This window comes from Didymella exigua (assembly GCF_010094145.1).
Source record: "Didymella exigua CBS 183.55 unplaced genomic scaffold M421scaffold_39, whole genome shotgun sequence".
Lineage (NCBI taxonomy): Eukaryota > Fungi > Ascomycota > Dothideomycetes > Pleosporales > Didymellaceae > Didymella > Didymella exigua.
Genome location: NW_022984813.1, coordinates 130,677 through 142,959, shown reverse-complemented (window position 1 = coordinate 142,959; position 12,283 = coordinate 130,677). Strand labels below are relative to the sequence as shown.

Sequence of the window (12,283 nt, the reverse complement as noted above, 5' to 3'; positions counted from 1 at the left end):
GATCGTATACACTTTGCGGGGGCGTCTGAGTCGGATGACACACAGTGGCGCTCTCGCTGGAAAAGGCTCGAACATCTTTCCAATCAGCAGAAACCTTGTCGATGGTGAAGTAGCTCTATGCCTCGTCAAGTGAAGTTGCGCGCACCGCTTCTGAGCTCTGCGTGGCGGTGCGGCGTACGGCGAGCGCGACGATAGCGCAGGAGGCTGTGCAGCATGCGGCACAGTTTCGCAGATCTTCGTACGGCGTCACCGTGACTGGACGTCTGCAAATGGCACTACGGCAGCACACGCAGATACACTTTCTCAGGATCGTATGCTGTCCAGGCCTGAAGTGGCCAATGTGGAGCGTGTTAGCTGAGGTTTCGCAGGCATTTAGTCCATAGCATGCTCTTCGAACAGCAACTTGAACAGCAGCTTGAACTAATCAGCCTGGGCGTCCGCTCCCACATCCATAGATGCTATATCCATGTATGCTGATGCGTGAAGTGGCCGGTAGAGTCTACGTTTGCAAATAAGCGTCGTCCACGCAGCTTCTTCTTCAAACGCCGCGCGGTTGCTTTTCGTCTGCAGGCTCACGGCCGACGTTTTATAACACGCCAGCATCTTGGTACAAGCTCCTCAACGACCCCAACGGCTATAGCACGGGCATGGCATCACTGGTACCAGACGTCTCAGCCCATCCTTGCATCTCAGACATTTCTTCGGATGTTTCAAATTCATGCGTATAATTTGACGTACCGACCAACGGTGTTTTGTGATGTTGACAGTTCATGCGATGGAGACATGTCAACCACGCGACAGGGCATGGACGATGGGTGCTGAGACGGCTACAGCTGGTCGGCAAGCTGTCTACACGTTTGTGAGGATCCGTACATCTGTGTCTTGTCTCGTCCGGGGTCGTTATCGTTCGGTCTGCCGCAGTCAACGATTGAAAAACCAATGGCGTATCGTCGTCCGTCCTGCTCAGGCTTTTCGAGACGTCCCAGGCGGACGCGACATATCTCTGGCCTCGGTGAACACGCAGCTGCTATAGCATCTTGAAACAAGCGCGCCTTGTCGTTGTACAACAGGCTCTAGCGACGAGGGAGGGACCGACTTCGCGGACGCGACTGCATGTTATACACGGCTTGCCCTGCGGGCTGGCCCTGAAGCCCTCGCTCGACATCGCCCTGGGACCAGGAAACCTTGACTTATTTGCCACTCAAGCCTCGATTGCGTCCTTAACACGCACATGTCTAAGGCAAGCGTCATCCAGATTGCGATCCCCAATCTCATCACCTTCGTGCCCAAGATCTACTGGATCGGCAAGTTGCGCTCACAGCGACTTCTTGAATCAAGCCGCCCAAGGCGGCCCTCTCCCGATACCGCGGGACCCTGCTTCCAGGCTTCTTGACACGAGTGCCGTTATATCGCCGACTGTCATGGATTGACACGAATCAAGACTCAAGAGCACGGCCAACTGAAGGCGCAGGAAGTCCTCCGGCTAGAGCAAAGTGAGGAGGCCCGAGGTGCGTGATTCGCTGACAGTCACGAAGATAGGTATCGAACGACATCCACTTGCGGTGATTCCCATTGCCTAGGACTGCACGGCTAATATTCTCCGTAGTGTTTCAATGTGGGCATGTCTTCCTACAATCCGTGAGCCTTGAGGGTCCACAGGAATCCTGCCAATCGTTACCTCAGAATGTGGCGGTGCGTTGCAAATACGTCTTTGACCAGCAGATGGAACCAACAAATTTCTAAGTTCGCCATCACGGCTCCAGGGCGGCCCTTCCGTCCCCACTTCCCGTCTCAGATTAGACGAGACACGTATCTCGACGTTTGCTCGACCAGCAAGTTGATCGCGAAAGAGTCTGAGCTGAATAGGGTTTTCCTTGCAATCCGATTACGCCGCATGAAATCTTGGACAGTACGTGCACTCTTAATCCTCGCATCATTGTGGAGTAGTCTTCGAGAAGGACGACGCCAGGGATCAGTCGTGCGGGTGCGTCGCGGCTGGTAAACGAGAGCAAGCGCCATGTCGCACTGCTCGAGCATAGGCATATGAAATTTGAATTTCGTTTGGATGGCCTTGCTCAGCACGGTGCTGCACCCCAGCTTCCGTTCCACGGTTCCAGACTCCCCGGTACGACGTCTGCCCCAGGCTGTCAGCTGCCTTTCTCGGATAAGCCACCGTTGACAGTGCCTCTGCGGCGATTGTGAATGCCGTGTCGTGGTTTCAAATATTATATCACTTGTGTAAGGCGGTGTCAATGGGGAACCGGGATCTCTGGGTGAGCTTCTCAAATGTGTCAATATCGTCAGCAGCATGCAGCATGCAGCAGCAACTTTTCGACTCTGACGGAAGACTCTTCAGTATCAGGCCGCTGCCGGACTCATCCACACATACAAATGCCACGCCTGCAGGCGGACACAACGATCGACGAGACCTATGACTCTTGGGCTCTCGGAATATTCGAGGGCGACGCTTGTATACGACTGACACATGTTGGCAAACTGGTGATGAGCGAGGCGTCTCGTTTGGCTCATCAAGAGCACTTTCGGAAGCAGTCCTCGGCCTGAAAAACCTTCGAGGAAGTTTAAACGAGATCAGGGTACTCCACGGAATCTCGACAAGTGATAGAGGTCGATTTGGTGGAGCCAAAAACAAGGGTTAAGGAAGCCATCAACAGTTCCCCGGCGCCGACCCTGTGGTGAGGCCATGCCGCGCGACTGTCCTCGGAAGGCTCCAGCACAGACAAAGCACGACGGAGCTTCTTCCTGAGTCGTGCCGTCCATCTCACGACCCTGTTGGCCCCGTTATGATGGACGTTCCAGAAATCACAATCCTCCGTTATCACATGGAAAAGGTAGGCGCGTCACGTCGCCGTGCGATGCACAGATGAGCGTACCCCACGAGGGTCCAGACGAAGGAACTAGTGTCACGATAAGGCAGTTGTTGTCCAGTGCTGCGAGACGTTCTGTTCCTGCAGCGTACCTGCATAGGCGGCGTAGGTGCTTGCCGTTATTATGGGTTTTTCCAGCTCAGTCGTAGGCAATTGGCCCGAATTGAGGCAGACCACCCCGCCGTCACACGCAGGCGAGCTCACTGGACGATGTGACACCACTGACAAGGTCGCCGTAAAGCAGCGAACGAGCTAGGCCATACTGGGATACCCTAGCGGAGCTCACACACGGGTGAGAGTTGTGCAACGTGCATTAAAGTCGCGCTAGGTCTCAAAATAGCAAACTGACGAGGAAGATGACGATGTGCTGAGGCATAACAATTATCGAATGCTGACAGTTATACGAGCCACACGCTGCACAAATCGTGGGTCGCGAAGGACAGAGGACCAAGGCGCGAGTCGAGTCGCCATCACGGCACTATCATCCTTATCTGTATCGGTACGTCTACGGCAGAGGCGTAGAAGAGAAATTGAGCATCGTGTAATGAGAGTGCCATACCTAATTCCAAAACTTCGAGACACGTTTAGGCAGTGGAGTGTGAACTTTAATGTTATTGTAGGGTCTGCATTGCGGACGCGACACGAGTCAGCAGTTTTAGGCCACGCTGATGACATCGAACAAAAAGCAGCTCACATGTCGCACAACAGGCGAGATTTGGCTTATCATCGGTTTCCCGTTGTGGGATTCCAGCAGATGGTCGGTTCCGGGACGCTACAGAGGTTCCCCGCCGTCAACAGAATTGTCAAACGGCCTTGACGCCGGCAGACTGTAGCCACTCTGCGGCTTCACACACGGCGCAGCCATCTGAAACACACGACTCTCGTCGATGCCAACGCAGCATCAGGCCGCGTGAGCAGCTACCTGTTCAGCTACCTCGGGCACCAGTTCCACTAACCATTGTTCCTTGGTTCCTACCGTTCTTGAGTCTTGACCTAGGAAACCGCGCGGTGGCGAGGTGCAGCTCGCGTTCTGCTATGTCGCACCATCGCTGCGTAGCCGTCCGTAGAGCAGCCGGATCCAACGATTCGCCGTCACCGGGCAAATCAGCTGCAGCGGGCGACTTCAGCCTGCATGCAGCACGACGGTGTTCCTGCATCTCGCGTCGTTTGCTCAGCGCTGCGCTACCGCACTCCTTCTGCATTTGGACTGTAAACAACGCGCTCCACGACTCCGACCGCGTTCTGTGTGGAGGTAATCGTCGTTCAGCGTGGGTGCGGTGAGCATGCAACGCAGTCACCTCGCATACTCTCCATCGACGAGCGTCGGACCTCCCAGGCGGCTGTAGACGCTCTGTCAGACTCGAGTGCACGGTAGCCTCTTGTGATAGCCCATGGTAGCCTCTTGTGATAGCCCATGGTAGCACCGCGGCGAAAGCGTGCGATTCGGCATCGGAACGCTGCGCTCTCGTGTGACGAAGCCGCGACGTCGTCATGTTCACACCCTGCCAGAGGGACGCACGTTGTGTGGTGAGCTGCAATGTTTCGAAACGAACGCTTAGAGGCAAGACGTCAGCAGCAGCCCGCACTACTCACCCTCCGGTTGGCCGAGTCCAGGACCCTGTTCCTGGACTCCTGGTCAACGGCGAGATATCACTATCGATTGGGCGGATAGGCTGATCTATCCCCGGCGGGACACACGGCTGAATGGCTAACAATGGGAGGGCTCGAAGGCAACTACGCAAAGTTGCGGCCAACGGGCCTTCGTCGTCGAACGAGACACAATGTCGCGCAGCACTACCGCACTGCTCACCACCACTCATGGCCTCGCCTTCTCGGCGGCCCTTCCGGCGGCGGGGCTCAAGAGTCAGCTCTGCTTGCCTCGCGGTGTTTCTCGACCATTCGGCGCGTGCGGTGGGCAGCACCGCAGCAGCATATCGATACGCAGACAACGCCAGCCGCTCTGGCCAACAAGCCAATGGCTGCACAAGTTGTGCCGGCGCTGTGCGCGTCTTCATTTCGCCTGTGCAGCTCATGCAGCCACACCAGGCCTTGCATTTGGCGACCAATTTTAGTGCATGAGTTATGCCATCCCGCTGCCCTAAGTCACGCTCACGAGTCGACAACCCTGCACTTAGGCGCATGAGTCTGGCAGGGGTCCGTCCTGCATGGAGACCACCGCTGTGGTTGGGCTTGTGGGGACGCTTGCGCTGCGCCCCGACTCCCTCCCACACCTGTAGTCAACCAATTCCGAGCGACCGTCGGCCATCTTTTACTTTTTCAGTCTTGGTTGCTGTCTCGTCGCTCGCTGATCTAGGCTACTTATCCAGGCCTTCCCTTCCGTTCGTTGCGCTTTCCTTGTCCAAAGGTTTATCAACCTCGTCGCTTGTCTTTCTCCTTCCCAGTACCCTTCCTGGTCTTCCCTTTTTGGTATACATTTGTACAGTCCTCCCGTCGATTGTGCATTGTAACCGTTCCTTCCTTTTGGATTATCCCAATCTTCGTCAACGCACGACCCCATGAAATCTTCGTCCTAGTAGATCCACACATTAGTAGACAGCTTCATCATCTTGAAGTAGTCGTCCAGTCACTCCTTCAAACCAACCAACAATCCATTGCTGCATAGCGCTCAAGCATACAACCATATACACTCCGCCTAATATAACACCACTCCGCCTCGGTACCAAGGAATCACCCAAAGAACCATCTGGCACCTGACCAACTAGCATATAGTGAGTTGAAGAGCAGTGCAATCCAAGTATATGCCCCACTAACATCGCGGTCAGACATCACAGCATTTACAATGGAAGGCTCATATCACATGCACCCAATGCAGGCAACATCAGCACCATTCTTCTACTACAACCCGGACCCTCAGGGCGAGAGGACCAGCCAGCACGGACACTTCACACCACAGCCCGCCGGCCAGCAGACACTCCAGCCACAGATGTACTACCAGAGGCCTTCGTCCGCACACTCGATGTCTTACCCTCATACCGCATACGCCAACCAGATGATAACACCCGTAGCATCGCCTCAGCCAATGTACCAGAAGCCAGCAATCTTTGTCCTGCCTCAGGAATCCCCATTCCTGCAGACACTTGACACTGACTTCTATGCGCCTGCCACACCACCACTGTCATCCTGCGGTAGCAACATGAGCAGCCCTCCTTCCACATACAACCTCCTTCCCACACCAGTGAACGCTTTCTTCCCGGGCGAGGGCATCGAGGGTATCAAGCAAGGCTGCGAGGGAGAGGTTTTCACCGAGCTCTTGTCCACTGGCATCGAGTGGAGGTCAGCCACCCCACCTATGACCCCAGGTAAGCACCACAATCAGGTGGCCGATAAGCGTGTAAACGTGACTAGGCAAACGCGACGTTTGTGGAAGGGATGACTGACTAGGATTAGTGTACATTCAGCCCACTCAGGGATCATATTTGCTCTCCGCCACTTCTTGCCCATCGCTGTCTCCTTCACCTTCACCTCTGCCCCGCTCTTTCTCCGTCGAGGCTGAGAACAACTTCTGCAATCCCAGGGACCTCACTGTCTCTGCTTCCGAGCAGCTGACTCTCTGCCCTGTTGACGAAGAGCACAAGCTTGTTTTCAAGGGTGAAGTCGCCAAGGTCGACGAGGTCGAGTCCACCTTTACCTCCACGGGTCTGCCAACCTTCGAGCCGCTGTTCGAACTTGACTGCGAGGACGACTTCACTGGCCTTGTTGCGTTCCCCAACTCGGAGATTCAGCTTCCCGTCGGCAAGCGCCAGCGCACAGTCCCTTGCACCCCTGAAGACGACTTCGTCAGCGACGCCAGCTTCACTGACTTTGAGGAAGACCTCAGCCTGCCCCTCACACCTGCTGAGTCCGAGGACGACGACATGTCCGTTGCACCCAAGAAGCGATCGATGAAAAGGGCGCGCTCTGAGCAGAGCGAGGCGGAGTCAGACTACTCTGGTAAGCAGCAGACATCCGGTGATGATAGCGCCGCGTCTGGAGCATCAAGCCAACAGAACTCAGGTCAAGACAACGCCGCCAACTCTAGCTCTGAGGAGACAGCCTCCGCTGCCCCCGCCGCCCCTTCCAGCCGTCGCGGTCGCAAGCAGTCGCTGACTGAGGACCCTTCCAAGACATTCGTCTGCACACTCTGCTCGCGCCGCTTCCGTCGCCAGGAACACCTCAAGCGCCACTACCGATCCCTCCACACCCACGACAAGCCCTTCGAGTGCACCGACTGCGGCAAGAAGTTCTCTCGCAGCGACAACCTCTCGCAGCATCAGCGCACCCACGGCACTGGCGCTATGGTCATGGGTGTCCTCGACAGCTCTGAGCTCCACCACGACATGTCTCATCGGCATTCTGGATCGTACGAGAATCAGGATCCTACCATGATGGGCCAGATCCTCTACAACGCTGCTGCCGGCATCTCCAGTGCGAGCTCCGACTCTTACTCTGACCTCGAGCCCTCGCCACTGAAGATGCGCAGCAAGAGGAAGCGCGATGAGTAGATGGTTGTCCGACGTCTTCTCCCTTGGACTCTTCTAACGAACCTTCATGACCCAGGATCGATAGAAGGACTTGCTCAATACTGGCGACTCGGGTGCATTGGCTCGACGTTGCGGCAAAAATTCGTCTTCTCTTCTCACCTGTATTCTTTCACCACACTTTGGCAGCTCACGAGTTTGCCTCCATCCGGGTTTAACATTTAGCACGGCACATCAGGGTATCACATGGGCACATTTGGGGATTCACACGGTTAGATCTGGTCGGTGTTCATATTTTGCGGTTTACAGCTTACGACGAGACGACCCCTTCCTCCCGGGCATCGTCGCCGCACTCCTTCACACGGAACACGTGTTCAGCGTTCTTACTCTCGTTTTAATAGGCTGCAATCTGTGCAGGCCAAACGTTCTGAGAATATTCGCTTCTTTCAAGCCTGTAATAGTTCGACTTTCCCCTACCGCTCTGCATAGTTCTCTTTGCCTTGTTCGTAGGGTTGTGCTGGCACATCCGACTATGCATCAAAATATTTAAAGATACACGCAGTTCTGCTCCACTTTGGCGCTCAGTGACCTCAATCATGTGACTGTGGCTTGCTCTTGGATGGCGCACTTTTCCACCAAGTTTATTCTCCACCTTGGGTCGACTACGCTAGCGCGCGATGACTTTAGCGAATCCGAGGGCCAGACACCAGACATGTAGGTATCACGACGGCTGGAGTCGACACGGCGCGAGCGCTCTCTCGCGTCTCCTGTATCGCTCCCGCTCACGCCCCGAACCATGGGGTTGAACGTCATCGCGCTGGTGTCTGGCGGCAAAGACTCGTTCTTCTCGATGCTGCACTGCGTCGCGAATGGACACAACGTGGTCGCCCTGGCCAACCTCCACCCGCCGTCTACAGGCAGCGACAATGAAGACATCAACAGCTACATGTACCAGACCGTGGGCCACGCTGTGATACCGCTCTACGAGCAGGCGCTCGGGATCCCGGTCTACCGGCAGGAAATCACCGGCAGCGCAGTGAACTCGGAGCGCGACTACCGCACGCCGCAGGCGCAGCAGCAAGAGCAGGACGAGACCGAGGACCTCGTGCCGCTGCTGCGGAAAGCCATGCTGGCGCACCCAGAGGCAAACGCCGTGTCGACGGGCGCCATCCTGAGCACCTACCAGCGCACGCGGGTCGAGTCGGTGGCGCTGAGGCTCGGGCTCGCGCCGCTGAGCTACCTGTGGCAGTATCCGCTGCTGCCGCCGTACTCGCAGAGCCAGCTGCTGCGCGATATGGCGGCGGTGGGGCAGCGGGCGATTGTGATCAAGACGGCATCGGGCGGCCTGGACGAGCGCGTCTTGGGCTGGGATGTCGCGGCGCCGAGCACGATTGCGAAGCTGCAAAAGGCCATGGCGAGGTTTGGCGAGGAGAGCAACGGGGCTGTGTTGGGCGAGGGGGGAGAGTACGAGACGCTGGCGCTGGACGGGCCGAGGCCGCTCTGGAAGAAGCGGATCAGGATCGAACCCGGTGCGGCGGGCGTCAGTGAGGCCGGGCAGTCGGTGTTGAAGATGAGGGCGAGCGAGCTGGAAGAGAAGAGCGGGGAGGACGAGGGGAGAGCTGAGATGCTGAGGATCCCGGATCTGTTTGATGACGAGTTCAAGAGAGTTTTGGACGAGCTGGAAGCCAGCGACGACACGCCGTCGCTCATCTCGGACGACACGCCATCGGTCATCTCGGACGACGCAACGCTGCTGAATGAGCCAGTGGCTGCGACAGCGACATTCGACCGTCTGCCCAGAAACGCATCGACCGACACGCCAACCGTGTTTACGTATTCCAACCTGTCCGACACATGGCGCGCTTCCATGCCCAGCGCCCCGTCCCCCTCGCGGCAGCTGACCAAGATGCTGCTCCGCCTCGACCACGTGCTCAAGCAATGGCACCTCTCCCGCGCGGACATCAACCACTGCACGCTCCTGCTGCGGTGCATGTCCGACTTTGGCGTGCTCAACCCAGTCTACGGGCAGTACTTCTCCGGCGTCAACCCGCCCGCGCGCGTCACCGTCTCGGTCGGCGACTGCATGCCGGCCGGTGTGGACGTGATGCTCAGCATCACCATGGACAAGGACGCGCGCGACCGCAAGGGCAAAGTCGTGCGCCCAGTCGAGCGCCAGGGCCTGCACGTGCAGGGCAGGAGCTACTGGGCGCCCGCGAACATTGGACCGTACAGCCAGGCGGTTTCTGCGCAGCTGCCGTCGGAGTCTGGCGAAGCGAGCAGCGCGGGCCAAGTCGTCTACGTCGCGGGCCAGATCCCGCTCGTGCCTGCGTCAATGGACATGTTCACGGCGCGCGGGTTCGAGGGGCAGGCTACGCTCGCACTGCAGCATCTGTGGCGCATCGGGCGCGCCAAGGGCGTGCGGTGGTGGACGGGCGCGGTGGGGTTCATCCCCGCGGGCGAGGCTGCCGAGGACAAGGTCAAGATTGCGCAGGCGGCGTGGCGCGGCATCCACGCCTGCTCGGAAGAGGAAGCAGACGACGACGACGGCGACGGCGACGGCGACAATGTAGATCCCTGGGATAGGAGGAACACGCACGTCGCCGCGTTCAACGACACGACACACCGCGCGGCGCTCCCGGATCCGTCGACGCAGCGTCCAGCCAGGCCCGATGGCTACCCGCCGTGCTTCATCGCGCAGGTCGACTCGCTCCCGCGCGGGGCGGACGTGGAGTGGAGCGCGACGGGCCTGACGAGCGGGTCGGCGTCGTTCTCGCGCTCGCGGCTCGCGGCGCTGAGCATGACGCAGGCGGCGGCGTCGGGGCCGCGGTTCTACACGCTCGAGATCAGGAGCCCAGACGACACGGATGCGCTGCGACGGCTCGGGCGGGAGAGCGTCCGGGACTGGACGAGCGCGACGCTGTACGCGGGGGGTGGGTTCGCGGCAGACGAGTATCTCGGGCGGCTCAGCCTCAGGGGCGTGCAGTGGGTGCCTTGCCGGCGGGTGTGGGGCGAGGGCGGGCGCGAGGTGGCGGCGGTGTTGGTGGGGAGGAGCGACGGCGGGAGCGGGGGGATGGGCGGGGTGGAGGGGCTGATGAAGGGGCTGAAGTTTGCGGGGAGGGAGGTCAGGGACGCGCTGGAGATGAGTTAGGACGAGCAGGGACGAGTGTAGGCGGGTGCAGGGACGAGTGTAGGCGGGTGCAGGGACGAGTGTAGACGGGTGCATTGGGCCGATCAAGTTGAGGTGTGGTTGATGAAGTTGAAGTGCGGTTGATGAAGTTGAAGTGTGGCTGATGAAGTTGAAGAAGTTGAAGTGTGGTTGATGAAGTTGAAGTGCGGTTGAAGTGCGGTCAAAAGTGTGGTTGAAAGTGTGGTTGGAACTCGATGAATTCATGTGGTTGGAACTCGATGAATTCATGTGGTTGTATCTAGATTCCCATCCCTCGTATAACGCCTGCAAATGCTCAACGCGCCTTCATGTAGGAACACGTTCCTCCTAGAACACGACCCTCCTAGAACACGTTCCTCCTAGAACACGACCCTCCTAGAACACGTTCCTCCTAGAACACGGCCCTACACGACCCTACTAGAACACGGCCCTACACGACCCTCCTAGAACACGGCCCTACACGGCCCTACACGGCCCTACACGGCCCTCTAGAAACGCTCCTTCATGCGCCCCGCGACGGTGCGCAGGTTGCCGTAGACCTTGCTCGGGTTCTGGCCCAGGATCAGGCTCACGATGCTCTCGCGGGCGACGTGGATGTTCTGGAAGCCGCCCAGGATGTGGATCTTCTGGTCGGCCAGGACGACGCGGGTGCGGCTCGCGTTCTCAATGGCAAACTTGGTCTTGCCGTCCTTGCCGGCGATGCGGCCGATGGCGCGGCCCAGGTGCTCGCCCTGCAGGGTCTTGACGTCCTTGATCTCAAACGTCTCCATGTACAAGTCGTCGAGGCGCAGCAGCGCGATGGCGTCGTCGACATCGAAGCCGAGCGTAAACGCCTTGACAAAGTCCTCGCCCTTTTGCAGCGCGTCCGTCGACGTGGTGAGGGCCGAGGTGCGCAGCTCGACGGAGCGCGTCTTGATGTTCATGCGCACCTGCAGGTGCAGGTGCTCGACGAGCGGCGGGTAGATTTTGGGCCACGCGTTCTTCAGCGGCGTCATGCGGTGCGGCGGGACGGGCACCTTGCGCGTCTCGCGGCGAAAGGCCAGCGGGACGCTCCTGCTGGGCGCGAACTGCGGACGGCCGCTCTCGTCGACCGTGGCCGCGCCGTCGGGCGCGGGGCGGTGGCTGTCGGGCAGGGCGTCGTCGGCGACGGCGTGCATGTCGAGCAGGTCGGCGGCGGCCATGGACTCGTCGGCGGGCAGGCCGAGCATGGCGACGTCGGCGACGGGCTCGTCGGGGCGGCGCTGCAGCGCGGTGGGGGCGGGCATGGCGGTGGGCACAGCGACTGCGAGCCTTTGCGCTGTCGGCCAGAAGAGTTGCGGCACAGAAGAGTTGCGGCACAGAAGCGTCGCAGCACAGAAGAGTCGCGGCACACAAAAGTCGCAGCACACAAGAGTCGCAGCACAGAAAAGTCGCAGCACAGAAAAGTCGCGGCACAAAAGTCGCAGTAGGTACTCGAGCGTCGCGGGGCCGATAAGATAAGCCGCCCTCGCAAATTTCGCTGGGGCGAGGCGAGAGGGCTGGCGCTTTCGGCCTAGCGGGCTGGCGCTGGCGGCCGGCTCAAGCGTGCATGACGAAAGTCTGCCCGCGTGCGCGAGTGTGAGCGCAACAGCACAGCGCCTCGCATCCCGCACCCTCGCCCGCGCGCCCAACCGACCGACCGACCGACCCGACGAGCGCGTCGCCATGTCGCTGCCGCACCTGCCATGAGCCGACGAGCAGCTCCCTCGCCCGCCGCGGTTCTGCGCTGCGGCTTT

The 12,283-nt window shown here is 59.0% G+C and overlaps 5 protein-coding genes across 5 annotated transcripts; 2 read left to right on the top strand and 3 right to left on the bottom strand.

Annotated features, from left to right (window-relative positions):
- Positions 1-1,560: 1,560 nt before the first annotated feature.
- M421DRAFT_424808 (uncharacterized protein) lies at positions 1,561-2,359 on the bottom strand. Its single transcript, XM_033593869.1, has 2 exons — positions 1,679-2,359; positions 1,561-1,629 (listed from the first exon to the last, which is right to left on the bottom strand). The coding sequence occupies exon 1, from the start codon at positions 2,308-2,310 to the stop codon at positions 1,792-1,794; it is 519 nt and encodes a 172-aa protein (XP_033444616.1). The 5' UTR covers positions 2,311-2,359; the 3' UTR covers positions 1,561-1,629; positions 1,679-1,791.
- A 1,452-nt stretch (positions 2,360-3,811) lies between these two features.
- On the bottom strand, positions 3,812-5,026 carry M421DRAFT_95462 (uncharacterized protein; the record flags this gene model as incomplete). The annotated part of the gene is made up of 2 exons (XM_033598309.1): positions 3,812-4,439; positions 4,479-5,026. The coding sequence occupies 2 exons, from the start codon at positions 5,024-5,026 to the stop codon at positions 3,812-3,814; spliced, it is 1,176 nt and encodes a 391-aa protein (XP_033444615.1).
- Positions 5,027-5,518: 492 nt separating this feature from the next.
- M421DRAFT_280705 (uncharacterized protein) lies at positions 5,519-7,572 on the top strand. The gene is made up of 4 exons (XM_033588917.1): positions 5,519-5,614; positions 5,669-6,205; positions 6,294-6,836; positions 6,900-7,572. The coding sequence occupies exons 2-4, from the start codon at positions 5,686-5,688 to the stop codon at positions 7,385-7,387; spliced, it is 1,551 nt and encodes a 516-aa protein (XP_033444614.1). The 5' UTR covers positions 5,519-5,614; positions 5,669-5,685; the 3' UTR covers positions 7,388-7,572.
- A 593-nt stretch (positions 7,573-8,165) lies between these two features.
- On the top strand, positions 8,166-10,418 carry M421DRAFT_45275 (adenine nucleotide alpha hydrolases-like protein; the record flags this gene model as incomplete). The annotated part of the gene is made up of 1 exon (XM_033594671.1): positions 8,166-10,418. A coding segment is annotated over one exon (2,253 nt), but the record flags the coding sequence as incomplete, so codon positions are not given.
- Positions 10,419-10,534: 116 nt separating this feature from the next.
- Positions 10,535-11,979, bottom strand: M421DRAFT_424806 (Pre-rRNA-processing protein PNO1). The gene has a single exon (XM_033593868.1). It carries the CDS (start codon positions 11,792-11,794, stop codon positions 11,018-11,020), a length of 777 nt encoding a protein of 258 aa, XP_033444612.1. The 5' UTR covers positions 11,795-11,979; the 3' UTR covers positions 10,535-11,017.
- Positions 11,980-12,283: the final 304 nt, after the last annotated feature.

What these genes read in the sequence shown, in the direction of transcription:
- M421DRAFT_424808 (XM_033593869.1), bottom strand. Translation starts at nt 2,310, where the DNA reads ATGCTGCTGACGATATTGACACATTTGAGAAGCTCACCCAGAGATCCC.
- M421DRAFT_280705 (XM_033588917.1), top strand. Translation starts at nt 5,686, where the DNA reads ATGGAAGGCTCATATCACATGCACCCAATGCAGGCAACATCAGCACCA. An exon ending in CACCCCACCTATGACCCCAG is followed by an intron (nt 6,206 to 6,293) that starts GTAAGCACCACA and finishes GACTAGGATTAG; the next exon opens with TGTACATTCAGCCCACTCAG. An exon ending in GGCGGAGTCAGACTACTCTG is followed by an intron (nt 6,837 to 6,899) that starts GTAAGCAGCAGA and finishes AACAGAACTCAG; the next exon opens with GTCAAGACAACGCCGCCAAC.
- M421DRAFT_424806 (XM_033593868.1), bottom strand. Translation starts at nt 11,794, where the DNA reads ATGCCCGCCCCCACCGCGCTGCAGCGCCGCCCCGACGAGCCCGTCGCC.